At 44.4% G+C, this 27,929-nt stretch overlaps 2 protein-coding genes across 5 annotated transcripts in view; one reads left to right on the plus strand and one right to left on the minus strand.

The window, feature by feature from the left end:
• Window positions 1-16,943, plus strand: part of LOC138762443 (uncharacterized) — a 72,021-nt gene extending 55,078 nt beyond the window's left edge. The window contains 9 exon segments of the mRNA XM_069936200.1: window positions 211-358; window positions 931-1,255; window positions 1,903-2,195; window positions 2,198-2,546; window positions 3,669-3,839; window positions 4,021-4,207; window positions 4,209-4,229; window positions 4,435-4,467; window positions 4,469-16,943. Of these exon segments, the coding sequence (XP_069792301.1) occupies window positions 211-358; window positions 931-1,255; window positions 1,903-2,195; window positions 2,198-2,546; window positions 3,669-3,839; window positions 4,021-4,207; window positions 4,209-4,229; window positions 4,435-4,467; window positions 4,469-4,592 (1,651 nt within the window). The 3' untranslated portion in view covers window positions 4,593-16,943.
• Window positions 211-27,872, minus strand: LOC138761728 (caspase-8-like). Of its 4 annotated transcripts, none has more exons than XM_069934372.1 (11): window positions 27,690-27,872; window positions 26,786-27,114; window positions 26,172-26,277; window positions 20,601-20,733; window positions 14,777-14,877; window positions 13,664-13,721; window positions 11,466-11,534; window positions 10,007-10,068; window positions 7,423-7,531; window positions 6,839-7,337; window positions 211-6,047 (listed from the first exon to the last, which is right to left on the minus strand). In XM_069934372.1, exons 1-11 carry the CDS (start codon window positions 27,735-27,737, stop codon window positions 5,885-5,887), a joined length of 1,677 nt encoding a protein of 558 aa, XP_069790473.1. In that variant the 5' UTR covers window positions 27,738-27,872; the 3' UTR covers window positions 211-5,884. The 4 variants fall into 4 exon arrangements, with proteins under 4 accessions (XP_069790473.1, XP_069790472.1, XP_069790475.1 ...); XM_069934371.1 differs by having other exon boundaries at window positions 7,423-7,534; XM_069934374.1 differs by lacking the exon at window positions 27,690-27,872 and adding an exon at window positions 27,542-27,630 and having other exon boundaries at window positions 7,423-7,534.
• Window positions 27,873-27,929: the final 57 nt, after the last annotated feature.

Here is a 27,929-nt window from a genome sequence, read left to right on the forward strand (position 1 = left end):
CCAAAGGTGGAGTGAAAGGTCAATGGCAGTATGGAGGAAGAGAAAGGTCTTGGAGTCAAGTCCATAGTGTTGCCGTGCAAGTTGATGGTGTAGTTAAGGAATGAGGTGTTGAATTTGAGTCACAAGATAATATTGCAGCTCTATAAAATGAGGAAGGACTGGCTTGTCCTTCCAGACATGTAACTATGGACCATGCTCCATTTTGCACAGTAAGAATGGACATTTTCCCAGTGCCAGTCAGAGGAGGAAGATGTAAAAGAACGGACTTGTAGTTGATAAGAATTCGGAGACCGAAGTCGAAGACTGGGTGGCTGACCCATGGAATGTCCTAACCGAGGGAAGAGCAGAAAGCAAAGCTGTGAGTTGAACAAAAATTCTCTCCACCAAAGTAAAAAAATGATGGCCATGGGCAAGCCTTCTCCACTTCCCCCTCCTTCTCCACACCCACCTTTTTCTCTCGCTCTCTCTCCACCCCTCCCCTTTGCTCCCCTCTCTACTCAGTTCTCTCTCTTTACCCCCCACAGGAATGACCAGCCTGACGCCTTAATGTAGATTTCTCTCAGGGATGTCAATTTCTCTGTCCATCCCAGAGTTTCCCAGAATTAAAGGTCAACTTCCCACTCCAGGGGCATTACAAATACCAACTAACTTGGGCCTCAGGTTCAGGTCTTCTAGCTGTGAATGTTGATTGGTCTGGCTTCTGAGATTGAGGCGATGGCTGAAAGACCACATTGAAGTTTTAAATTTGTGGAATTCTCTCTCTGCAGTAAAAACAAAAGAAAAGGAAGGAAAAATTCCAACCGAGATCCACGGATCCTGGATGGTTACTCAATGCCTCGCAGTGTGGAAGAATCGAGAGAATCTTTGGAATCTATTTTGATAGCTGGGGGAAACTCATCATCAGACCAAGAGAGCTAATTGAAGTCACAGAGGCTTCCAGGAGCAAACAATCCATCAGAGTCGACCAAATCCCCGAGTCCAAACTGGGAACTGGGAGCAGACAATCCATCTGAGTTGCAGAGCTCCCTCAGACCAAACCGTGGACTGGGAGCCAACAATCCATCAGATTTGGGGAACTCCCAGAGACCAAACCGAGGACTGGGAGCCAACAATCCATCAGATTTGGGGAACTCCCAGAGACCAAACCAGGGACCGGGAACCAACAATCCATCAGAATCAAGGAACTCCCAGAGACCAAACCAGGGACTGGGAGTGAAGAAAGAGAATAATAATGGCCATGCTGAGTTTGTTGTAGGTGAGTAGCCTTGACTAGGATGTCAAATTCTGGTGAGATCACAGACTTCCACTGCTGGGCAGAGGTTCCAACCCTACAACTGTTGGTGGAGGGGCACAGCAGTTGACACAATGCTTTTACAGCGCCAGTGATTGAGACCTGACAAGGGTTTGATTCCCGTACTGATTCTAAGGAATTTGTACATTTTCCCTGCGTCTGTGTGGGTTTTCTCCAGGGGTCTGGTTTCCTTCCACCATTCAAAACATACCAGGGGTGTAGATTAATGAGGTGTAAATTGGGTGGCATGGACTCATGGACCGAAATGGCCTGTTAGCGTGCTGTATGTCTAAATTTAAATGGTAAAACTAAAATGATGAGACTTTGATTATGCGGATGGCCTGAGGCATAGTTGTAAGGTTCTTGGGAGTATGTAGAGGGGGGATCAACACTGCCAACTATGTAAGAGGAAGGTACAACTGGATCTTATTAGATGTGTACATGGAAATGGAGTAATGCAGTAAGAAATTTCTAGGCAGTTGTTAGATTAGCACCACACCATGAGTTGAAGGGTTTATACTGTGCTGTAGATTTCTATCTCTACTCAAGTACTTTAGTCATATAATGAATGAAAATTAATGGCTATTAAGCTCTGCACTTAATTTCTTCAGGAAGGCCCAGGGAGAAGAAAGCCCAGTTCCTGTCACCGGGGAAACAGCAGAGAGAAAGTTCCCATCTGTGGAGGAAGTCAACAAAAGGGCACGAGGTGGAGGAGGAAATTGCCACCCAGATTGGCTCAGAGGTGTGCAGCTTCCTGCATTCCCCCAGCAACAGGAACACTCCGATCTCCGAGTTGGCAAGCACTGCTGAGCTAGGCCCAAGCTCTAGTCATGCTGCCATCAGAGCCAGGGGCTCCGAGGCCAATCGAGTGTGGAGCAGTGGGCCAGTGGGAGTAAGTAATGCAGAGTGAAAGTCCTAGCCTTTAACCCACTAAATCTTTTGTTACAGGCTGGAGCAAGCAATCTGTTTGTGGGCATAATTATACAGGAAAAATGCATGTCATCCTGGAACCAGAGCTTACCAAATTCTGTTGAAACACTTGCCAGTCCTTCTTCATTAATACTCCCTTCCCATGCTAACCTATTCTGTGTCCAACAGGGAAGCTCTGAGGGTGCGACCACAGGGCCATGGTCTGAGCAACCCAGACAAGTGGGCTGTCAACGGCAATTGGACCCCAGTGAGCAGAGGCGCCAGGAGGTGGAGCAGCAAATCCAGTGGGAATTGGATGAAGAGCAGAAAAGGAGGGAGGAAGAGATAAGGTAGCAGAAATATTGAGCATGACTATTGTTGGTGTCTGTGCTTTGTGCAGGCTTCCAGTGTAAAAGTTCAGGGAAGTCTCCTCACAAGTGATTGTGGGGGAGTGAAGAGGAGCACCTGAAGGTGAGTGGCAGACTGGCTGATCTTTTGTGCACTGCTTGCAGTCTTGGGATTTCTGGTCCAGGTGAATTGCAGAACACTAGATTCCCCCTGTTGGATGTTGCAGCTGTTCTACCATTCCTTCAACAGTTTCAACAACTGTGGTTCCCTCCTGACCTTAGGTGCTCCCAGTTGAACCACATCCGACAGAAGCTGGTTAGTGGTTCATGGATTGCTCTAAATTGTGCTTGGTGTGCAGAATCTGAGGGGGAGTGGGGAGAACGTGTTGGACAAGATATTTTAAAAAAAAGGCAGCAGTCATGAGGGGCTCATGAATCCAGGGAAGTGGAAGACTGGAACAGGGCACTAGACCACCCACTACAACCACTCCCCCTCCTCCTCACTGACTGAGAAGCAGAGGATGCACAGGATGGTGAACCGCACAGGTGGTGGGCTACTGGTGACTCAAGGTGAAGAACCCATGGAGGCTATGGGCTGTTGGAGACTAGCTGAAGTAGTTCCAGGTATGGGATGTGGGAGGGTGCTGAGACCGTTGAAGGGTTCCTAATCGTGTCAGAGGTTCAGATCTGAAGCTTGGGTTGCCAATGGTTTGGACTGGGCTGTGTGTGGCTGCGGGAACCCTGGGGCAAATCTAAAGACAAGTGGTGGGAACTCTCTTTTGCTCATCATTTTTTACTTATTGTAACAGGCACTTCAGGCAATTTCTTCCGATAGCAAATAGGTCTTACACCAGACAAGACTTTGTTAAATTACATAATTATAATTACAAATTGGTACTTGAGGGACAGTGCAGAATGGGTTGAAGGCCTGTTTCTGAGCGCCAACTGCTGTGAATTGCATGGGTGGGAACTGAGAGGATAGGGGGATATACTTCAGGGGTGAATGTGCTGCCATATGATTGGTCAGAGTTGGGGTGGAGATCCACTCACCCTGCAACTTGTTGCAATATGATTGGTCAGAGTTGGGGTGGGGATCCACTCACCCTGCAAATCGTTGGCAGGTTTCAAAGGCAGGCAGCAGCAGTACGAAGCAAGAAAGCAGGAAGATGCTGAGCAGAGACAACAAAAAGGAGAGCAGTTGGACCCTGAACGAAGACTAAGACAACAGGAAGAGTATCGCAGGAAGATCCAAGAAATGCATCAGGAAAAAGAAAGAACTCTTGCAGAGAGAGCAGATATATGAAGGATGGGGGGGGGGGGGGGGGGAATGAAGGAAGAGGAGCAAGGGAGTTAGAGGGGATGGGAAAGAGGTGGAGGAAGAAGAGCTAGGGAGAAGAGGCGAGAAAGGAAGATTTAAGAAAGAAATACAAGTCAGCCACTCAACAGTACCACAGCTGATGTGAGAAATTTCTTCAGAGGAGAAGATGCGTCTGCAGAGGCTACAGCAGGAGCAATTAGAAGAGGAGCAGCAGCTCTTGAACAAGATGGACGAAACCCAGCGCCAGGAGTACCTAAGATTGAAGCAAATCAGTGAACATCAACTGTCAGAGCAGTTGGAGCAGCGGCGACAGGAGGACAGGGTGCTTCTGGAGGCAGCCAGGAGAGGCAGTATCCTTCCTGCGGTGAGAATCAGTCTGTCTTACCAAACTACCCCTGCATATACACAGAACTAAGTGCACAGGCTAGATCCATATACCGAGTGTCACCCACACTAATTCCTATCCAACCCATCAATCGCTCTTTCTCCCTTCACTGACTTTCCCACATCCCTTGCTGCTCATTTCTTCCCACTTCGATCTGTGACCAATACTTATTTTCTTCCTGCAGCCAGAAGGGGCTAATGGGCCAGGGCCTGCTGTTACGGCAACTTTCTGATGGAGGTGTTGGATCTGGAGCAGAGCCAGAACATTACCAGGTCATGGGTCTTCTCCTACTTTGAACTGATGGAGATTCTGGGCCTGGAAACATCAGTGAAGAGTGAATGAGGTTTCATTGGATGGAGATTGGGAGCAAGCGAGAAGGCAATCCAATGTCGTCATAATCATGGCTAAGGCTCCATTGGGACTTGAACATTCTCGGGAATACCGATGAAAGGTACAAAGGCTTTTTCTTCATCAATGTTGTGCGAATATCCAGAATAAGGACATATATGGAAACCACACACATATCCGAAGACACACATAACCTTATGCAAACAAAGGAGTAAACATGTCTGTGTCCAAGATCTCTCCCATTTTTTTTGACTGAAAAGGAAGCCATGCGGAAGGCTGGTAGACACACCTCATCCAGTCTATGTTGTCTCTCAGATTCCAACAAGCACAGTCTCCCATCGAGTTCCCTGCACCCTACCTTCCTACACATTCCCTCATGAATTTAGACATACAGTATGATAAAAAGCTCTTCTGGCCCATGAGCCCATGACACTCAAAAATATGAATTAACCTACCACCCCCTCACATTTTGTAGGAGTACGCAGAGAATACCGACAAACTGATCAGTTCTCATTGTGGGAATAAAATCCATGGGAAACAGACCACGTCACAGGGAGAATAAGCAAACACCACACAGACAGCATCTGAAAATAGAGTGAACCCACTTCTGTGCAGTTGTGAACCCCTCTCAGTACAGGAAGGGAGCTGGAATTTTGGCTCCTCTCATGCTATTTTAATCTCCCAAGATGATGACAGGGAACATGGGAGATTGCAGATTTTGGGCTCTGGGGCAGAAGAAAACCCTTGGAAACACACAGCAAGTCAAGCAGCATCTGTGGTGACAAAGACAGTGATCTGGTCTGGTTAGAACCTGGTTATTTCTGGCAACATCAAATCCACACTCACCTGCCCTGATAGATTAGGCAGGGCCACTGGACGAGGCACCACTGGAGATTGGAAACAAAAAGAGCAAGGAGCAGGAACGTCACAGTGAGAGATGATAAAGACAGACAGTGCTCTCAAATCTTAAACATTAAAAAAAATTCTTACAAAATATAAAATATTTGCTAGAGAAAAGAATTGACAAGTACAATCACAAAAAAAATGTGGAGAAAGTGCAAGATTTAAACAAAACTCTGTACAGAGAGCCAGGACCCAGCCAGAGAAGCAAATTTCACATTGAATCAGTCAATTCAGACAGATCCTCCTGTAGTGCATCTCCCTGGACCAGTTCACACCTCAGTACTGACAGGCTCCAACCATCCCCATGGATCAGAACCTTCATCTACAGAAACTTGGCAAGGATGGAGCTTCCATCTATGGGGGTCTTTCAGATCAGCGTGGAATTACGAGGAGGAACCTCTGGAATCAGCAAAACCTTTTGACACTGGGAAGTAAAGTTTCTTCCTGAGGGTGTAGCTTGGCTGCGGCATTTGAGTCTTGAAATTCTTGCCCATTTTCTTACTGACGTCTGAATTGACAATGGTCAGAATGCTCAGGAGGTCCTCTCTGGTGTGGAGCAAGAGAGAGAGTGCTGTTAGATGGATTAGCTCCTGTCAACACAGTCAGTTCCTTCACTGAGGCCAGATCCAGCAAAGGTGGATGAGAGTTTGCACTTGAGTGTCTCCGATCAAGATTCCTGCACCCTCCACTCCATGGAGCGACCTCCTCCCCATGGCCTAACCAAATGTTCTCTCCTCTGCAGGCCACACTCCACAGTCCCGCAAACTGAGTAGAGACTGACACCCCCCCCCCTCCTTTCTAAGCATTCCCACACTTTCCCGCTCCTCGTCCATTCTAACATGACTAATCTTCCAATGTCCTCTCAAGCTTCATCATCCCGACTTCATTCCTATCTTCATATCCAGCCACTCTTTGACTGCCCACCTTCCCCTTTGCCTTCACCCCATTCATTCATGTCCTTCTGAGTGTTACCCAGCATTCCTCTCATTGCCCACCCACTTCCTTCACCCCATTCTCCTGTCTCTTTCCGCTACTCCATCACCCACACCCTCGACCCTACTCATTTCCCCCACCTGTGGCGACACTCACTCCCCACTCCTTCCCCCATTCCTCCCCGCTTTGTCACTCCCAGTCCTCTCCATTGCCCTGATTGCTCCCTGCCCTGCCCCATTCCTCCCCCTTTGCTCCCTTTCCTCCCCGTCCCATCTCCCGTACTACTCCCCCCATAACCCCCACCCAATCATCTCCGCTCCTCCTCTTTCCCATTGGCCCCACTCCTCCCCGTCGGCCCGCTAACCCACTCATCCCACAGCCCAGCACCAGGTGATGTGGAGTACCTGGGGCAATATTTCTCCAGGTTCTCACATAGCGACTGAATGTACCAGGTGCCTTCCTCTTTATGTCGAAAGGAGACGTATCCCTCCACAGTCGCCATGCCCAGCAGGAAGTCCGCCTCATCGGGAATGGTGGAGCGGGTGGCACTGACCGCATCCTCTTCCAGTTCAGTGGCCACACCGTCTTCCTCGATTTGAATACCCTGCAGCAATTCTGAGCCCTGGCAGGCCTGGATGAAGAAGACCTTGGGCTTCTGTTGGAGCGATTGGCATCGCGAAGCGGAGAAACTGGAGGTGACTTCGCGAATGGCCAAGTTCTCGCCGTCTGTTCCGTACATGACTCCCTTCTTGCCGTGGGTCAGGATGCAGCAGACGAAACAGTCGTAGAGCCTGTGGTCCTTTTTACTGTATTCATCCACCTTCTTCCTCATCTCCTCAGCAGAAAGATCTTTCTCCATTTCCACCTGGAACCCCAGCCAGGTGAAAACCTCTATCAACCGCTCTGCGTGGACACAGATCATGTTAATGCTGAGACCAAAACCCCATGCACACAGGTTGAAGGTTGAGGTGGAGATTCCTGCCAGTACCTGCATCCTTATCTGTTCCTTGGCGTATTTGCATATTTTGGAAGGCATAGTTGTTGATTATAACACAGTAGCCCCTCGGTTTGCTCTCCATTTTGTAGCACCCCAGAGTCTGCTTGGAGGAAAACAAGATCATCAGATTCCTACTACTTATCTCTTACATTAGACAGAAAAAATTCATTACAATTTGAAGGGATTTCCTATTTTTTTTGTGTGTGAAACCAATTTCCCCCTTATTTTACCACAAGGCTTTTACCCCACCACAATGCAACTCCTTGTGCTATTTTAACAAATTCACTTGGATTCTCATTGATCTTATTACATCTGTGCAAATTGACAACATAATTTAACCATCCATGGAAAATCCATAATTTGTTCATGAAGTAAATTTTTAATTTATAATTTAAATTTAGAAATACAGTACGATAGCAGGCCATTTCAGCCCTCCAGTCCGTGCCGCCCAATTTACACCCCATTAACCTACACTCCAGTCTGTTTTTGAAGGGTGGGAGGAAACCAGAGCCAGGTGATGTGGAGTACCTGGGGCAATATTTCTCCAGGTTCTCACATAGTGACTGAATGTACCAGGTGCCCTCCTCTTTATGTCGAAAGGAGATGTATCCCTCCACAGTTGCCATGCCCAGCAGGAAGTCCAATGGGTGGGAGGAAACCCACGCAGACATGGGGAGAACGTACAAACTCCTTACAGGCTCCTTACAAACCCCGCTAACCACTGAGCCAACCACGCCATGCAGAATCCAGAACTTGATCCAATACTTCAGAAGTTTTAACAAGACAATCAATAATACCAGTTACTCTGAGGTCTCAAAACACAGTAAAGCACAGGAAAACATGATACCTATTAAAAAGTTAAACTAAATCTCTGCCACTTACATGCAACATATCCCTCCATTCATGTGCCTTTCTAAAAGCCTCTGAAAACTGACTTGTTTCCACCACTACCCCTGGCAGCCCTTTCGAGACACCCACCACTTCTCTAAGAAATTTGTTCTCACATCTCCTTTAAAACATCTCTCTCTCTCTCTCTCCCACCCCCAACCATAATTAGAATATTTTGAAGCCTGTCTACCCCATCAATGCCTCTCATAATTTGAAAAAACCTTCTATTGGGTCATTTTTTTTTAGGATATTGATTAATATTCATATACCGGGGCTACATAATCAAAAGTAAAATAAAAAATAAAGGCATACAGTCTTGAAAAAATAGCAGGAAGCCAAAGGTTTGGGAAGCTTTAAAAAGAAACAGAAGGTAATACGAGGAGAAAATATTAAATATGAAGATAAACTAACCAGTAAAGGGACACCTAAAGTTTTTTTCAGTTATAAAGAATAAAATGTCCCTGGAGAAGTGGTAATGGGGAAGTGGTATAGCAGATGAACTGAATAAGTATTTTGCATCATTCTTCACAATGGAAGACGTCAGTGCCATGTCAGAAATTTGAGAGAGAATCAGGGGGAAGAAGTGAATGTACTCACTATTGTTAAGAAGGTACTTGGGAAGCTGAAGGTAGATAAGTCACCCAGACCAGATGGTCTACACCCCAGAGTGCTGTGAAAGAGATAGCTGAGAGATCAAGAACATGGTCATATTTCAAGAATCACCAGTCAGAAACAGTTCCAGCAGACCAAAATTACAAATGTCACTCCATTTTTTAAGAGAGAGAGGCAAAAAGCAATTACAAATTAGTTAGCCTAACTTCAGTGGTTGGTAAGATTCTAGAGTCCTAGAATGCTGATCTTCGAGGGCTGAATATAGAGTCAGCATTTTATGGGAAAGTGCTGCAAGAGGGGGAGTGGTCAGCGGAGATAGAAGAATGATCGAGGTGGGAGGGAATGGTCTGTAGCACTGAAAGGGGAAGAAGAGCTGTTTAACAGTGGTATCTCACTAAAGATGGAAATTATGGAGGAGGATCTGCTCAGTTTGGAGATGGGTGGTGTGCAAGCGGAGGTCAAGGATTCCTCTCCTCCTTCCATCTGAGAAGAGACAAGATGAGAGTGGCTGAGGCATAGTAAATATGTCAATTGTGGCAAAGGAGAGGCCACAGTCAAGATATCCTCTCCTTGATCTGACTGGAAGGAGAGGAGAGAGCAGCTATTACAACTAAGGTAAAGGGGAGGCCACATCAAAGAAAACATTCCAACGGTGCTCATTTTCAGACCAAATGTCAGGAAAGGAACTGGGTGTGTGGGCTGGATCCCTCACCGGAGGCATAGAGGGAGGATAACTGGAATCAGTCTACTGAAACGTACACGCATTATAAACCCATTCCCCAGGATGAAGGCAGAAGACAGGGAAAGGAACAGTCAGAAATGGACCAGGTGGATGCAGTAGCAAATGTCATGACATTTTCAGGTCCCGTGCGACGGCCAGAAGCAGCAATGTGGCAATAAATTGAATGTTCAATGATGAATTTTGCCCCAAAAGCAACCTCTGTGAATTCCTGTCAAAGGCCAAAATTCCATCATTATTTTTAATGATCAAAACTCCAATGAAATATTTGAAGAAATATAATACAGAGACAGTTAATAAGAGAGAATTGACAAATATGAAGTATCAGGTGCATACCTGAGAGTCAAGGACTGATCCAGTGCTCAAACTCAAGGAAATGTTATCTTGTCCTCTTAAAGCTGCAGAGACACAGAGTAAATTTATTGCTCTAACTGCAACATAAATGGCATAGTATTGCATGGGACAAGTGAAGTGCCAGTTGATGAAGTAGACAAAGACGATGTGGTCAATAATCATGGCTTTTATTAGCCAAAACTCATGGTACAATAATGAAAGACAATAGATGCATGCACAGTTATACCCAAGGGGAGTATCCTTAACAGTAAAGATAATGCACAGCCAACGTTAGTCCAGCAAGGCTTACCAGAGGGGAGACAGGCAGCTTGGCAGGAAGATACCTGGGGATTTACTCACAGAATTCTTAACATGGAAGAGAAGTTGTCATAGAAACTTGCGCCTTCCAGGGATTTATTAAAATCCTATTTACCAATGAGAATCAATAACAATTGTAATGGCTCTCCTTCATTTTGGACTGAACTTTGAACCTGCCTGGATCCAAATTCTTCAAACAGAATATTTTTTAAACCTTTTGTGGGGTGCAACATCCAGATTTAGAGCACCAATCAGAAAGTGTTCCACCACCTCAGCCATTTTATTACATCTCCCATTGATTCCACCTCCATATGATCCTTTGCATGAAAACAACTGGTCATCTTTCCACCTCACCAGGCTGTTTCTGCATCTCCTGGCTGAACTGCAACCTACCTCCATCCACTAAACTTAATCTCATCACACATCATACCCCTGGCGAGAAAACATCCTTCACTCATATTAAATTGTGGGGTTGGCATCTAAAGTGTTTGTGGGAGGGGTTCCATGTGTCTACCATGCTTTCCTCACTCCTCTGGACTTTGTTCACATCATTACATTCCTTGTGCTTGCAATGTTAACATTTCCATGCACTTTGATTATCCTAAAAACATTCATTAAACCAAGTAGGTTATCTATTCTCTCCCTATAATTTAACCTCTGGAGCTCTGGTAATGTTTTGACATTTCTGTCCTGCATAACTGTTACAGACTCCAATATGGTGCTACACCCAGATGATACCATTCACCGTCTTGCTCTCAATCATCAGGTGTGCAATGTCCTTCCCAGAAAAATCACTGGGCACACCGTTACAAGGTCAGGTGGGCTTTCAAAATCAAGCTATCCCTCCAATGATTCCTTTCACTTCTCAAACAGCTTTCTGGGCCAAGACTATTCCTGCCTGGAATCTAACGGTGTGTCTTTTATTTTAAAATAGAAATTGTTATTGTAATGCAATGTGTCCTGCTCATTATTTCTCTCCCCTTTTTCTATTGATTCTTCCTATCTCCACCCACAACTTTAAGTTCAAACTCACTGAATGACCTGTCTCACTGTCCTACTCACCACCATTTATCATTTTCCTCCTCACTGACCATCTCTCTAACTCTACACTCTTCAGTAGAGTTCATTTCCAAATGTTGATTACCTTGACTGTTATCCATCACCATGGAGCTGAGACTGACGTCTTGTGCAGACGATTGCTGAACTTGAGACACTGAAATATAAAACAGCACAGGTGAGGGGCAAACTTGACCTGGAAACTGTTCCAGTGATGTTCAGTTTCCTGTTCATGAGAGAATGAACATCAGCAGAGATAATGACACCTACGTTCTAAAACTATACACACGCTCGGACACCACCATGTGAACCCATCAATAACACAGTTAAAACAGGAAACTCGGAAAACATTCCGCAAAGTCATGCAGCATCTGTGGATGGAGACACACGTTCAGGTTTCAGATTTCCGTGCATGCAGTTTTCAATCTTCAATAAGGTAGCCCAGGGTAACACAGCAACTGACCTGTTCAGTTCTCTTGTTATAAAAACAGATTTAAAACCACCAATGTTGCATCCCAAACCTATAGAATTGAGTTTCCTGGTACAATGCCCATAATCACACAGTGAAAAAGTCATGTTAGGATGTCTGGAAATAAATGTTATACAATGGCAGATATGTCACAACCCTTTGTGTTTTCTGTGTGTGTACTTGTATCACGTGGTTCTATATTTAGTGCGTAATTCATAATAAATCCATCGTCATCACAAAATATATCCATGATATACAATGCCAGCACCAAATCAACCTTTACTGCACGACAGTTTAAAAAGTGACGCACTTGCAAGCCAGGCAGTAATGTATAGTGACAGTTCCGTATTCACCAATGCCATACCCCAACACTAGTTTGTAGCAGACTTGCATCCAGTATCATATTACATTCTTAAAAAGTGATACTATCACCAACAATATTGCATACCAGTTATGCAACTCACATTGCCTTGGAAAAGCAGGCTACATATTAAATGGTTAAAAGACCCTGTGATACATATTTCAGAGGGCCAATGTCAGAGCTTCCTTCAAGAGGGTGAACTCTCACAAGGCCTCAGGCTCTGATGGCATTACTGGCAGGGTACTGAAAATCTGTGCCAACCAACCAGCTGGAGTATTCATGGACATTTTCAATCTTTCACTGCTGCAGTCAGAGGTTTCCATCGGCTTCAAAAGAACATCAATCATACTGGAGCCCAAGAAAATCGTCTGCTCCTCACTAACAATCAACACAGGCACACTTCATGGATCGTTTATCTTCTGAGATGGAGATCCAGAAAGAGGAGAAAGCATCAGTCCAAATAAATTCAAGGGTGGGGTGGAAGCCAGGAACAAAGATGTTAACATTGACAAGTTCCACACGAGTATAGGAAGTAGCATCACTGATATACTGGAGAAAGGGTGGGTGGGTGGCACCAGAGTAGGTTTAAAACAAGGAGCATTCTACGTAGTGAGAAGATCGGGCGAGGACCCAAGGCTACACCTTTGGTTTGTGGGAAGTGAGAGGAATTCTCCAGGTCAAGAACAAGCTCTGTCAAGGGTGTGCAAGGGCTGGATGAGGGAAAAGGGAACTGGTTGGAAAATCCATATTACACTGCAACAAATCTATGCTCAGCAGTACTGGGCCTCAGAGCAGTGTAGTCAGACTAGTAGTGAACAGTGTTATACACGGATAGCCCTGGACTCAGTCATTGTGTTCTTCAACATGGAAATGGACCCTTCAGCCCAAATGTGCTCAGTGACCAAGCTAGTCCCATTTGTCTATGTTCAGCCCACATCACTCCAAACTTTTCTTATCCACCTACTTGTCTAAATGTTTTTTTGAATGTTACAATTGTCACTATTTCTACCACCTCCTCTGGTAGCTTGTTCCATCTACTTACCACCCACTGTGGAAAAAGGTGTCCCTCGGGTCCCTTTTAAATATTTTCCTCTGTGACCTAATTTTAATTTAATTTGGAGATACAGCACTGTATCAGGCACTTCCGGTCCATGAGCCCAGGCTGCCCAAATACTAACCGTGTACATTATCGAAGGATGGGAGGAAACCCACTCAGACACAGGGAGAATGCACAAACTCCTTACAGACCGCCGGATACAAACTTGGGACACTGGCACTGTAAATAGTGTTAGGTTAACCAGGCCACCCTGAACCTCAGTAGTACATAACAACATAGCTGCACCCACCAGTACTGTGTTGGAACATCCTTAGGAACAGACTGGATACTTCAGGCTGATCTGATCCAAATTGGTGCTTCAACTTACAAAATGAACCCTGGCCATTTAATTTTACACACCTGAGAGCTTTGAGAATGAATTCTGAAGTGCCCCTGAGGAGAGAGTTCCTGTAGGTTCCTGCATTGAACAGAAAGAGAGGGAGTTATGTTTAATGCTAGGATTCAAGTCAAATCTAAAAACAAAACAAAACCCAGGTGAAAAAACAGAGAGCAGGGAACAGTTTCGACTGCCTACTTCAAAACACTCAGGCATCCAGGATCCAGCCCTACATTTGCTTCTGTTTCTGCAGAAAACATTCATCTGTTAGCCAAAGTTGAAGTGCATGGATTTTAAAGCAAATTAATGATTTGAGCAGCAAACCGAGAGTGGTGGAAGAAAAGACTCCGAGAGCAAGAGAAGTGGATGAGTTCTCAAATGCTGAATCCCATGAGATTTTGTACCGTGGTCCAAACTAAGTGCGAATGAGTAACTACTCATTCATGTTTCTCCATCCCAAACATTGGTCGTTCAAAGAATAGAGAGTAGTAGAAGAATCAAATCAATAAAATGTATTAAATCATCCAAGTTGGACAAAATGAGAGAACAGGATACTTTCCAAATCGTGGAAAATGAAGCACAGAAGATGGACACAGTTGTTAAACTGCCAATAGAGGGACACAGAAAATAATCAAGATGGAACATCAGCCTTTAAATCTCAGGAGCATGAACACAAAGGTGCCAGCTTAAGCTCTAAATATACCCAGAGCACAACTAGAGAACTGACAGCTGACAAAAGGTACACTTGTCTGGATTTACCAGAAGGCTAAATTGTAAGGAGGCAAGGAAGGAATACACAAATCAAGAACTGGAATGTTAAAGGGCGACTTGAATGATAGGATCATTAAAAATTATTTTTCGTTACCTTGGTTCTGCCAATTGGGAAATGCAAAATAAAGTATAAATTTTACAGCCAAGCCCTCAAGAATAAAATTAGGTAGCATTTCTATGCAATTAGGGAGGGTGAGGTTTGAGCCTGTCTTTAGCTATTAATCCAAGGCTGGAAGGATTCTTTAAACAAAACGTGTTAAGAAATTATGTGGCACAATACTCATGACCTCACTTGACACTTCTGGCTCCAAAGTGCATAAGGATTGAGGACATAGTCAAGGACACACAACAAATATGGTACTTACAGCAGACAGCAGACCCACATGGTGTGCAGCAGCGTTCCTAGGAAAATTGGTCTCAGGAATTGGAGTCACCAATGGAACAAATTGCTCGCCTTGTCTACTTCCTAAATAGACAAAGAGGCAACAGAACTGTAAAGTGCCGAGGTTTCAGTGTGAACAGCCCAGCTGGATTCGGGCTGTCACCAGCTGAGCTAGCAGTTACTGATTTCAAAACTACAATACATACAAACACAGAAGAAACAGCCTCAAGTCCTGGAACCTGATCAACAAACAGGTCTTCTGCACCACATGCCCTGGAATGTCACAGGATCTCATCTCACATGGAGAAACAGTCTGGCAAATGGCATCTAGATACCATGACCAGTACCCACTGCCTGGTTTGTTTCCCATCTCAGCTCACTGCCCATCACCTGAAACCCATCAACCAATGATCTGTTGTCACACGTGCAATTGGACAGAACCCCCACATACTAGTTTTCACCTTGCTCCTGGCTGCTGCCCAGGATCCAGTACTGCTACACATCATTCACCCACCAAGCTTTCCACCACCAATTCCTCCCTGCCACAGTACACCTATGGTGTCTATTGCTGAGAAACAAGGTCCTGCTCCTCCACCTCTCTACAACTCTCCAGGTTCTACTATTTGTGGTTCAATGACTTCTCTAATATTCCCAATGCCCTGACTCTGCCCACCACCCACTTCCCCAGGATCTTCTGCCGCACAGGGAACGGAAATGTGACCGCAGGGTCTGGGCCCAAGATAGTGCTAGGCAGCGGCTACAAGGGGGTTGCAGACGCTAGGGAGCAGTGGACTAGCACAGGGCACCAGACACGGGGAGAACAAGCAGAGGCAGAGGATACAACTCTACAGGATGGTGACCTTGGCTTCAGACCAACAAGTGGCTGAGGGACCCAAATTTGTAGTCAGGGACCCACACAGGCTGCTGGAGACCGGCTCATAGGAACCAGGTATCTGAGCTGGGATTTGAGAGGGTGCTGAGGACAAGAAGGGCTCCTTAAGGGCCTCAAGCATTGAAGGATTTGTAATATGTGTCGGAGCTTTGGATCTGGAGCTCGGGTTGTCAATGAATCAAACTGGAGTCTGTGCAGCTGCGGAAGCACTGGAGGCAAAGTTACAGACACTCAGCATCTCCAAAGGGTCTCTTGTTTCTCTTAGCTTTTTACCGTAAGGGATGCTGGGCGACACCAATAGTGACTATTTGCCTTATAGCAGGCAGAAGGCAATTTCATGTAAAATCGATTAAAACATGAAAGTCTGCAGTCGCTGTGATTAAAATAAAAACACAATGCTGGAAAAACTCAGCAGGTCGAACAGCGTACTACTTTCTTCTTCGCGGACGAAGATTTATGGAGGGGGTAAAAAGTCCACGTCAGCTGCAGGCTCGTTTGTGGCTGACAAGTCCGATGCAGACACGGTTGCAGCGGCTGCAGGGGAAAATTGGTTGGTTGGGGTTGGGTGTTTCCTCCTTTGCCTTTTGTCAGTGAGGTGGGCTCTGTGGTCTTCTTCAAAGGAGGTTGCTGCCCGCCAAACTGTGATGCGCCAAGATGCACGGTTTGAGGCGATATCAGCCCACTGGCGGTGGTCAATGTGGCAGGCACCAAGAGATTTCTTTAGGCAGTTCTTGTACCTTTGGTGCACCTCTGTCACGGTGACCAGTGGAGAGCTCGCCATATAACACGATCTTGGGAAGGCGATGGTCCTCCATTCTGGAGACGTGACCCACCCAGCGCAGCTGGATCTTCAGCAGCGTGGACTCGATGCTGTCGACCTCTGCCTCTACTACATAGTAAAGTTAAAGGTACATAACCAACGTTTCGAGCATCTGCCTACATTCTACTTACACTGTGATGAAGGGTTCAAAACATTGGTTATCTCTCTTTATCTTACAAGGATTCCTCAACTTATGATGGGGGTTACCCATCACAAGTCGACAAAGAATACAGATATAGCACCCACAGTGCTAATATCAGTCCCCACACTGATTCTGCTATCATGCTCTCTCCCCACATCCCTATATCATTACAAATACTGATCCCACTGCCCCGCTCTCCCCCGACAGTGCTGTATCAGTCCCCACACTGATCCCGCTGCCCCACTTTCTCCCAACAGTGCTGTAAGTCCCCACATTGATACTAATGTACCACTCTCTCCTGATAGCACTGCATCAGTCCCTGCAAGCTTTCCAACTGCACTAAAAGAAGTGAATGACCAATGAGGCTACAAAGAATCCACATTTATTGGAAAAATCAACGATGCTTGTGATGACCTTACTTTAATGTATTACATGAAAAAAGTAAATTATGACAGTCATGGTATTTTACCATAATTACTTTGAAAAATCGTTAAGTCAGTCCATTGTAAGTAGGGGAGCACCTGAACTAGATAACATACATTGTTTGACCTGCTGAGTTTCTCCAGCATTGTTTGTACTTCATGTAATATTACATATTCTGTACTATTACACGACAATAAAGGAATCTTGAATCGTGAGACTAACAGAGTCCATGATGATTTGCAACTCTGGGCATGAATAGGAAAGAGAGGTTCACGTGTCCAACAGAGAAAGCAGATTCACTGAAAACATCCATCTGACAGCTGGTACCAATAAGATGCGACAAATCTTATTTTTAAAATTAATTCAAAACTATTCAGGACCAGGGGGGGCGTGGCAAGATGGCGTAGGGAACAGACGTGCCTTCCAGACCTCTCCTGACTCTGATTTATTGTTTTGTCTTTAAGTGCCCGTTAAAGTTCTTTTGAAAGTTTATAAATAATAAGGTGCTGGATTAGTGCCTAATGGTTTATATGCAAAAAAAAAGGTAAAAGAAAACATAAAAACTACATTTTCCGAAATTGTCTGAGCCTACTTGTTTACAAGAAGCCAGGACTCAACGTAGAATGGATCCAGAAGAAGATGTACAGAATTCGGCATTGAAACTCCGTTTTAAACCAGTAAGGCTCTCTGAAGGTCGCATTCAGCAGCTTTCAGAACAAAGGGCTGGCCGGGTGCCAGTATTTCACACAACGGCCACTGTGAGTGCTGTTACTGAGACTTTGACAGTTGAATCAGCTGGGGCGCCACCAGCTGGAGAGTTAAAGAGCTGTCATTCGACTGCTACAGTGGTGGCGCTGCAAAATGCATCTTCAATTACAACGGTTTTTCCAGACATCGATTCAGTGAAGATGATTAAAGAGATTTGGCTTAAAGATAACTCTGATCTTCAGTCTCCTGGCATTGCTGGGGGGACTTTGAGAGGGATTTTTATATGAAGTCAAACTGCTAGAAAAGATACTAAATTAAGGGAAGGGACAGAAGATCCCGTGGTCTCTAAGGAATAGCAAGACCCCATTATGCCTGAATCTACTTCTGTTGAAATGTTTGTTAAGGATCTTGAAGATAAGATATATTCTGTATTGAGTCACTTAGCTAATTTTGTGAACCCATTTATTTCTAAGATTAATGCGATGGCGGAAGCCATTAATGGAGCTTTTAAGCTTGAAACCATTGAAAGATTTGAAATGTGTAATCAAGGCATCGTTATTGAATGAAGATCTACCGGGACCAATGCCTGAAGAGGGCGCACAAAATCAGTGAACCGGTGCGGACTCGAAAGGCCAACATGGCCTGTTTCCGCTCCGTAAATGGTTATATGGTTATAAGGTTTAGTCGATGTACAGGATCAACTGCAAGATGAAAATAGAATAATTGAAATATGGCAGATCCAAAATAAAAATTTAGCAAAAAAGGTTGATTATTTGGAGAATCAATCTAGATGGAACAACGTGAAAATTGTTGGTTTGCCAGAAGGCATAGAAGGACCAGATCCAAGAAAATTTTTTACTGAATGGATTCCACGAGTGTTAGGACAGGATAAATTCCCTGAAGGTTTAATACTGGAACGTGCTCATAGAGTTTTAAGAAGAAAATCTTTTTCAGGACAGAATCCAAGACCTGTTCTGATCCGTTGTTTAAACTATTTTATGTACGGCTATTAGAAATGCCCAGCAAAATAGATCTCCTTTGATGGTTCAGAATAATCCTGTTTTCTTCTATCAAGATTTGAGTCAAGAAATTATGTTTCAACAACACGAATTTAATTCTGTGAAAGAAAGGTTGTGGAAAAAAAGACACAAGGCAACATTCAGGTATTCTGCGGTACTGAAGATTTTGCAGGATGGAAATCAGCCAAAGTTCTTTGACAATCCTAAAGAGGTTATGGACTTTGCTCAGTCTCTACCAATCATGCAGTTTCAGGAACGATGTAGTCCTTTAAAGTCTCCAAAGAGAGTAGAGATGTAAGGTGGGATCCAGATTTTTAAAAGAAATGGAAGCAATGGTGACCGAAGTGGTAACGTTGATTTAAAAAAAATAAATCTTTTTTTTTGAGAAGAGTTTAAATAATTTAAATAATGATGATAGTTTAATAAAATGGGAGTTGAGAGAGGGAACTGGGTGGGCACTAATTTCCAGAAGTCATCAGCTACCTGTGAGTTATCTCACACCCAATATTTTGGGGGAGTTACCGCTTTGGGTGGTTTAAACAGGAGGAGGTAGTCGTGACCTCCGACCTTTTTTTTTTCTTTTTAATTTTTGGGTTAAGAAGTAAAGGTTTTTTTAATTATTTTTTAAAATAAATAATTTTTTTTTAAAAAAACTCTTTGTTTTCTGATTGTAATTGAGAGGGAATTAGGAGGTTTTTTTCTCTCCTTTTTTTTCTCTTTTTTTTGGGGGGGTTTTTTTCTCTCTTTTTTAAGAGGATGATGTCACAGAAGATAATAAGTCAAAAATTGAGGATGTTGAATTAGATGAAGAGGAAGATGAGGGGAAAGGTGATAAGAAGAAAAAGAAGAAAATCAAGTACAAATACATTGAGGGAGAAGAGTTTAATAAAATTAAGTTAATTTCAATAGAGAATTTTGAAGGTGTTATAAATGAAGAATATGGAGAATTTTATAAGAGTTTGAACTTTTTTTTTCTTTTTTTATATAAGGGGAGGGGAAGGGAATAAAAAGTTTATCTGATTGTTTTTCTAGGATGTTTTTGTTCTCTCAATGAATTATAAAGGAAACTTGGTATTAATGGAAATTCTGTATTTATGTATTATTATGATTTTTTGTATAACAGATATGTGGTTGATATATGATTTTAATATTTGAACTTAGTTTTAAAGTGGATTTCATTTGTTAAATATATGTACTATGTTTGATTTAAATATATGTTTAAGGGTATTATTTTAGTATTGATTTTTTTTGTTGTTAGTAATTTTTTTGTTGTTAAGTTTTATCCTTTTTTTGTAAGTAGGGTTTTTTCTATTTTATTTACAACATTGTTAATTAATTCTTCACTCCTTATTTTGGGGGGGAGGGTTGGACTAATTTTAAATTAGACGATTATTGTTGTGTTATAATTATTGGGGGGGTTAATTTGTGTAGTTTAATGATGTAGTATTCTAATTTTTATTATCTTATTTTTTATTATTTCTTTAAATGTAATTTTTATTTTATTCATGTCATAAAATTTTAAATAAAGTTTAAAAAAAAACTATCCAGGACCAGCAGAGAATACCCAGTTGGGTCTTCTCTCCCACCTAAGGGTGAAGTGGCTCTCTCCATTTTTGGAATATTACGACTGAACACCTGTCTAGCATAACACCTGTCTAGCCAGCAGCACTCAGCAGGATCTGTGGAAAAAGAACGGTGCTGCAAAACAAGCTTCACCCTTGAAGCAGTAAATCAGGTGTTCCCACTTGACCAACCTTTCCTTGTTTTTCCCAGTTGGATTGGGTCAAGATGGACAGACATTACCTTTCTTTTGAAAATGTTTGAACTTCGTCACCAAGTCCTCTCCGATTTGTTTGCAAATGTACTCCAGTACACTTGTGTTACCTTCTTCCAGCATCCCTTCCATCTCCATTTCAATAAGGGCATCTAGCATTGTCTGTGGAAGAAGCATCAGTATTACACAACAAATCTCCAGCAAAAGTTAATCAGTTGAAAATTCTGCTAATTTCTCTTGGTAACATTTCAATGTTGAACATATTCAGGCACAATAGCAGGCCTCACTAGCAATGATCACTTTCCTAGAGATCACAGAGGGTAATGAAACAGTTTGCTCTGGATTGTTCATATCTTAAATACACAGTGGCACAGGTGAGACTCAACGATGCACCTGTAAATCTGAATGTGAATATAACCATAACCATATAACAATTACAGTACGGAAACAGGCCATCTCAGCTTCTCTAGTCCGCACCGACTTAAGTGCTCTCTAGTCCCACCTACCTGTCCCCTGTCCATAACCCTCCAATCCCCTCACATCCATTCACTTATCCAACCTTCCCTTAAATGACAAAAATGACCCTGCTGCAGCCACCTCTTCCGGAAGGTCATTCCACTCAGCCACCACTCTCTGAGTGAAGAAGCTCCCTCTCATGTTACTTCTAAACTTTTGCCCCCTAACCTTAACTTATGACCCCTCATTCCAATCTCACCTACCCTCAAGGGCAAACACCTATTCACATCTACTTTATCTACCCCCCTCATAATTTTAAAAAGCTCTATCAAATCCCTCCTCAACCTTCTACACTCCAATGAATAAAGACCCAGTCTACTCAATCTTTCTTTGTATTCTAGATACTTCAATCCAGGCAACATTTTAGTAAATCTTCTCTGCACCCTCTCTACCTTATTGATATCCTTCCTATAATTTGGGGACCAGAACTGCACACAGTATTCCAAATTTGGCCTCGCCAATGCCTTGAACAGTCTCAACATCACCTCCCAGCTCCTTTATTCCATGCTTTGATTTATAAAGGCAGCATACCAAAAGCCTTCTTCACCACCCTATCCACATAATCCTCTTTCAAAGAATGATGAACCATGACTCCAAGATCTCTCTGGTCCTCTGCATTCCTCAGTGTCCTCCCCTTCACTGCATATGTCCTGTTGTTATTATTCTTCCCAAAATGAAGCACTTCACACTTATCTACATTAAACTCCATTTGCCATCTTTCAGTACACTCTTCTAAGCAGTCCAAATCCATCTGAAGTCTTCAAAACCATCTATACCATTCCATCATCTAAATCATTAATGTAAATGACAAACAACAAGGGAACCAACACTGATCCCTGAAGCACATCGCTCGTCACTGGCCTCCATCCTGACAGACAGTTATCCACCACGACTCTCTGGCATCTACCTTCTAGTCACCGTTGAACCCATCTATCTCAACATTAATACCTAGCGCCTGAACGTTTCTTACCAACCTTCCATGTGGAACCTTATAGAAGGCCTTACTTAAATCCATATAGACTACATCTACTGCTCTACCCTCATTGACCTTCCTAGTCACCTCCTCAAAAAATTCAACCAGACTTGTCAAACATAACCTTCCCCTCACAAACCCACGTTGGGTGTCCCTGATCAATCCCTGCCCATCCAGATACTTATACATATTATCTTTAAGAATACTTTCCATTAGTTTACCAACCACTGACGTCAAACTTACTGGCCTATAATTGCTGGGCCTACACCTGGAGCCCTTTTTAAACATAGGAACCACGTCTGCGACTCGCCAATCCCACGGCACCATGCCCCCCTCTAGTGACTGTTGAAAAATCACTGTCAGAGTCTCCACTATTTCCTCCCTGACCTCCCTCAAGATCCTGGGGATAATCCTGTCGAGACCTGGAGATTTATCCACCTATAGACTCATCAAAAGTTCCAATACCTCCCCCTTTCCTAATCCCTACATTTTCCATAATCACCCCTTTTGCTTCTCTTATCCTACACAATTCCACACCCTTTTCCTAGTGAATACTGAAGAACTAATTCAATATCTCCCCCATCTCATTCGGCTCTGCACACATTTGTCCGTTCTGATTCTCTAAGGGACCAATTTTATCCTTCACTCTTCTTTTGCTATTCACATATTTGTAAAAACTCTTCAGATTTATTTTCAACTTGTTCTCTATAGCCATCTCGTACCTTCTTTTCGCTTTCCTAATTCCTTTCTTAAGCTTTTTACAATCCATGTATTTACCAAGCATCTCATCCATACCTTGCTTCTTGTATTTAATGTAGGCCTCCCTTTTATCTCAAACCAACTTTCTAATCTCCCTTGAAAACCACGGCTCTCTCTGCCTTTTATCCTAACAGGAACATAAAGATTCTGCACCCTCAAAAACTCACCTTTAAATGACCTCCAATTCTCCTCTACCTCCTTCCCATAAAACAAATCAACCCAAACCACTCTTTGCAAATCCCTTCTCCTTTCATCAAATCTGGCTTTCCCCCACTCAAAAACCTTAATCTTCAGACCAGACCTAACCTTTTCCATAATTATATTGAAAATAACGGTACCATGATCACTGAATCTGAAGTGCTCCCCAGCACACACTTCAGTCACCCGCCCTATCTCATTCCCCAACAGTAGATCCAACACTGCCACTTCTCTAGTGGGTACCTCAACGTATTGTTGCAAATTTGATGATCAACTCATCAGTGTCTCAATAGGAGATTAATCATGGACTAGAGAACAAGACTGTGAAGGAATGCAAAGAATGGGTTAGGTATCATAGATTTTGCAGCACAGAAATAGGCTCTTCGGCCCAACTTATCCAGGCTGACTGTTAGTATAAACACAAAAATGCTGGAAGAACACAATAGGTCATGCAACGTCCAAAGGAAGTAAAGATGTATAACCAATTTTTCAGGCCTGAGCCTTTCTTCTACCCAAGTTAGTCCCCTTTGCCTGGCTCATATCCCTCTGAACTACGTCAGAAAGAGATGACTAAATGAGATAGCTTGCTTACTTGTTCATAAACAGAAGACCATTCAACCCATCAGCTCCATATCAGATCTCAACAGAACAGTCCTATTCCTCCTTTCCTAGAAGGCAGGTTTTTCACATTGAGAGTGATGGGTACATGGAATGAGTATAATTGTGATGTTAAGCAGGAAAGGGCTTTGGCAAATACTAGAGCGCATCGGATGTCCCCCAAAGTTCCTCAACATGATTATCCAACTGCACGAAAACCAACAAGGTCGGGTCAGATACAGCAATGAGCTCTCTGAACCCTTCTCCATTAACAATGGCGTGAAGCAAGGCTGTGTTCTCGCACCAACCCTCTTTTCAATCTTCTTCAGCATGATGCTGAACCAAGCCATGAAAGACCCCAACAATGAAGACGCTGTTTACATCCGGTACCGCACGGATGGCAGTCTCTTCAATCTGAGGCGCCTGCAAGCTCACACCAAGACACAAGAGAAACTTGTCCGTGAACTACTCTTTGCAGATGATGCCGCTTTAGTTGCCCATTCAGAGCCAGCTCTTCAGCGCTTGACGTCCTGCTTTGCGGAAACTGCCAAAATGTTTGGCCTGGAAGTCAGCCTGAAGAAAACTGAGGTCCTCCATCAGCCAGCTCCCCACCATGACTACCAGCCCCCCCACATCTCCATCGGGCACACAAAACTCAAAACGGTCAACCAGTTTACCTATCTCGGCTGCACCATTTCATCAGATGCAAGGATCGACAATGAGATAGACAACAGACTCGCCAAGGCAAATAGCGCCTTTGGAAGACTACACAAAAGAGTCTGGAAAAACAACCAACTGAAAAACCTCACAAAGATAAGCGTATACAGAGCCGTTGTCATACCCGCACTCCTGTTCGGCTCCGAATCATGGGTCCTCTACCGGCACCACCTACGGCTCCTAGAACGCTTCCACCAGCGTTGTCTCCGCTCCATCCTCAACATCCATTGGAGCGCTCACACCCCTAACGTCGAGGTACTCGAGATGGCAGAGGTCGACAGCATCGAGTCCACGCTGCTGAAGATCCAGCTGCGCTGGATGGGTCACGTCTCCAGAATGGAGGACCATCGCCTTCCCAAGATCGTATTATATGGCGAGCTCTCCACTGGCCACCGTGACAGAGGTGCACCAAAGAAAAGGTACAAGGACTGCCTAAAGAAATCTCTTGGTGCCTGCCACATTGACCACCGCCAGTGGGCTGATAACGCCTCAAACCATGCATCTTGGTGCCTCACAGTTTGGCGGGCAGCAGCCTCCTTTGAAGAAGACCGCAGAGCCCACCTCACTGACAAAAGGCAAAGGAGGAAAAACCCAACACCCAACCCCAACCAACCAATTTTCCCTTGCAACCGCTGCAATCGTGTCTGCCTGTCCCGCATCGGACTGGTCAGCCACAAACGAGCCTGCAGCTGACGTGGACTTTTTACCCCCTCCATAAATCTTCGTCCGCGAAGCCAAGCCAAAGAAAGAATACAGTCTATATGATCACGGTAGAATGGATTATTCCCTGGGATTAGGTTGTCCAGACCTCTGCTCAAAAACACCCCTCCCAATCGCTTACTTACTCAGAGAACAGTTCTAACTTGGTAATGCATCATCATCAACTCCCAGATTTCTTGACAACTCTTAATTAGATCTCTCATCTTTTGCTCCAGCATCTCACAGGCCTCAGAAGTAGCATTAATTTACATATCTGGTATCACTAGTTGATTTTAAGCTTCAGAATCCCCAAAACTTCAGAGGATAATAAAATAATAGTGGCCAGGACAATGATTTGTATACATTTATCATTAGTTCTCAATTCTTGCACTATTACCTACTATTTCAAAAACTGAGATTTGAGGCAAAAAAAAAAAACAATCTCTGGGTGAAGGGGTGGTGGGAAAATTTCAACACTGATTCAAAGGCCTTCATTAAGGGCTGATCTTGGAGAAAGGAGGAGGAAGAAAGGATGAGAGGAAAGATACAGGGGATAATTTATCTTTCTGTTGTCTCTCACAGAAAATGTCCTCAGTTCATGCCCATCTTTCAGAGTCTTCCTGATTAGTCAGTATTCCCATTTCTCACTTTGAGTTTCAAGTTAAACTGCACGAACCTCTTGTCTGCCCACACCACTAATTTGTGCCATTCAGAATGCTTTCACAGTCCTCCCTATTATCTGCCACACCTCCTGAGTGTCATCACTAATTTAGAAAGATGCACCAAAATGATCCCAGAGGGAAATCATAGGATCACGTCAATCAGGCAACAATTGTTTGGAAGAGGCAATAATCAGATAGCATCAATCTTTGGAAATATCAGAGAAATATCTTTATATTCAGAAAGAAAAATATGAGCGCCCATCAAAAACAATAAAGTAGCAAAATCCATTGCTGCATTTAAAAGGAAACAGATAAATGTATTTCCTGAAAGGACATGGGAATAAAATGAGGAAATCTTCAGAGAATGGGCAGAGGAGCAGCTAGCCAAATGGCCTCTACTTGTACTACAAAACACAATGTTCGATACAAGAAATCACAGATTAGTGGACACCAGATATGGCACAACGCATTATACCCACCTTGATGTTTTCCAGTTTGGATTTGGACAATTTAGGTTGCAAGAAACATTTTACAGTCTCCAAGTCATTCGTAGTAATGTCCTCTGACACCTCAAACAAAAGCTGTCTGCAATTAAAAGTTGATATTACGCAAGGTTTGTCAGAAACAGGAAGTAGTTGGCGTCAGCCAGAATAGATCAAAATCTCTCCCCGCCCCCCTCCCATTCTTCCAAAGTTGCATGGTGTTCAGCACTAACCCACTGAAGAATTATAAAAAGTCTGTTCCTCTACTTTGAAACACACCCAAGACAGACAGCACTGATCATACCATCGAGATGTTATTGAACAGGTAGGGGAATAGTCGAAATAAAACGGCTCCCCAGATCTAGGGCTGGGTATGAAGCAAAGCCCTTTTCGTACAGAATTATTAAGCACTTACTGCTAAGCGTCACTGGGTGCCAGCGAGAGTGAGACCATAGACACTACAGTACAGTACAGGACAGGAAAACAGGCCATTCGGCCCCTCAAGTCTCTCCCTCGTCCCACTGACTTGCTCCAACCCACACATCCAAGAATTTCCTAAGGCAAAGACAGAAGAGCGCGAGTTCTGCTGCCCAGCACAAGACTTTGCTCACCTATAGGACGAGATCTTGGCCTTCCCTGGGCGAGTTAGTTCTTGGCAGACCTGTTCTTTGTCATATCCCATCTTCTTCAGGAGCCGGAACTGCCTGATACGGTACAGCAACTCAGCGACGATAAAACTGTTACTGATATCAAGGTGGCCCTGCTCTTGAAGCACATAGAAGAGACGAAACCCGGAACCAGCTTTGTCAAGCCGGTTTTTGCTCAACAAATCTCGGCAGAGGAATTTCATGGCCTTCAGTTCATCAGAGCCCAGGTTCTCACTGATGTCATTGAGCAGCGAATTCCACTGAAATGCATCAACATCCATCCCACCGAAGACCTGCAAAGTACCAGCTTTGGTCCACAATGAAGACCGTCAATTCCCCCCTGCAAACCCACCACTCCCAGCCCATTCACTCCCGCGCCAGTCCTCTCATGAACATATCTTCCATGGGGGATTTCCTCCCCCCAGTCCATTCATTCCCACTCCCCCACCACATTCACCTAACCCAGAGGCAGGACTCGGGACTGCTTGCTCCCGTTAACCCGGACAGGCAACACTGTAACCAGGATCGGGACCGCCGATCCTTCCCCCTCTCTCCCCTGCCCGGGCGAGTGGCGGCCCCGTTCACTGTCGTCGTGTTCCCCCCCCCCCCCGCCTTGCCCTGTTGTGGGCTTCCCGGCCCCACGTCCAGGCTGCAGAGCGTTTTGATGCCACCCACGGCCGAGTCCCGGCTTCTACGGGCTCCGGGCCCAGCGGCGCTAACCTGACGGCGGAGCAGATCGGCCGAGACGCTGCGGCGGCCTCGGTTCACGGCGAATGCGGAAGGTGCAGCGGATCGGCCCAACTCGCTGAGTCACTACGTCAGGAGCCCCTCCCCATACCCGACAGCAGGAAGTCCTGCTCCATCTCACCTTCCCGCGTCTAACAGCATCACCATCCAAGAAAGCAGGACCATCCATTTATGCTGAGCTCAATACTCGTACTAGGACACTAGGTGCTTTTAAGCTGCAGCGCCCGGGTATCCCTCCTGGTACCCAGGTGCGATTAGTGGGGCAAAGATGCCTCCAACACCTCGTAAGCTGAGGGCGGGTAGGGGAGGGAAGAGCTCCAGTAAATTGCCGACCCGGCGATTTGAAGGGGGATCCTGCCCC

This window comes from Narcine bancroftii, chromosome 4 (genome assembly GCF_036971445.1).
Source record: "Narcine bancroftii isolate sNarBan1 chromosome 4, sNarBan1.hap1, whole genome shotgun sequence".
In the NCBI taxonomy this organism is placed as follows: domain Eukaryota; kingdom Metazoa; phylum Chordata; class Chondrichthyes; order Torpediniformes; family Narcinidae; genus Narcine; species Narcine bancroftii.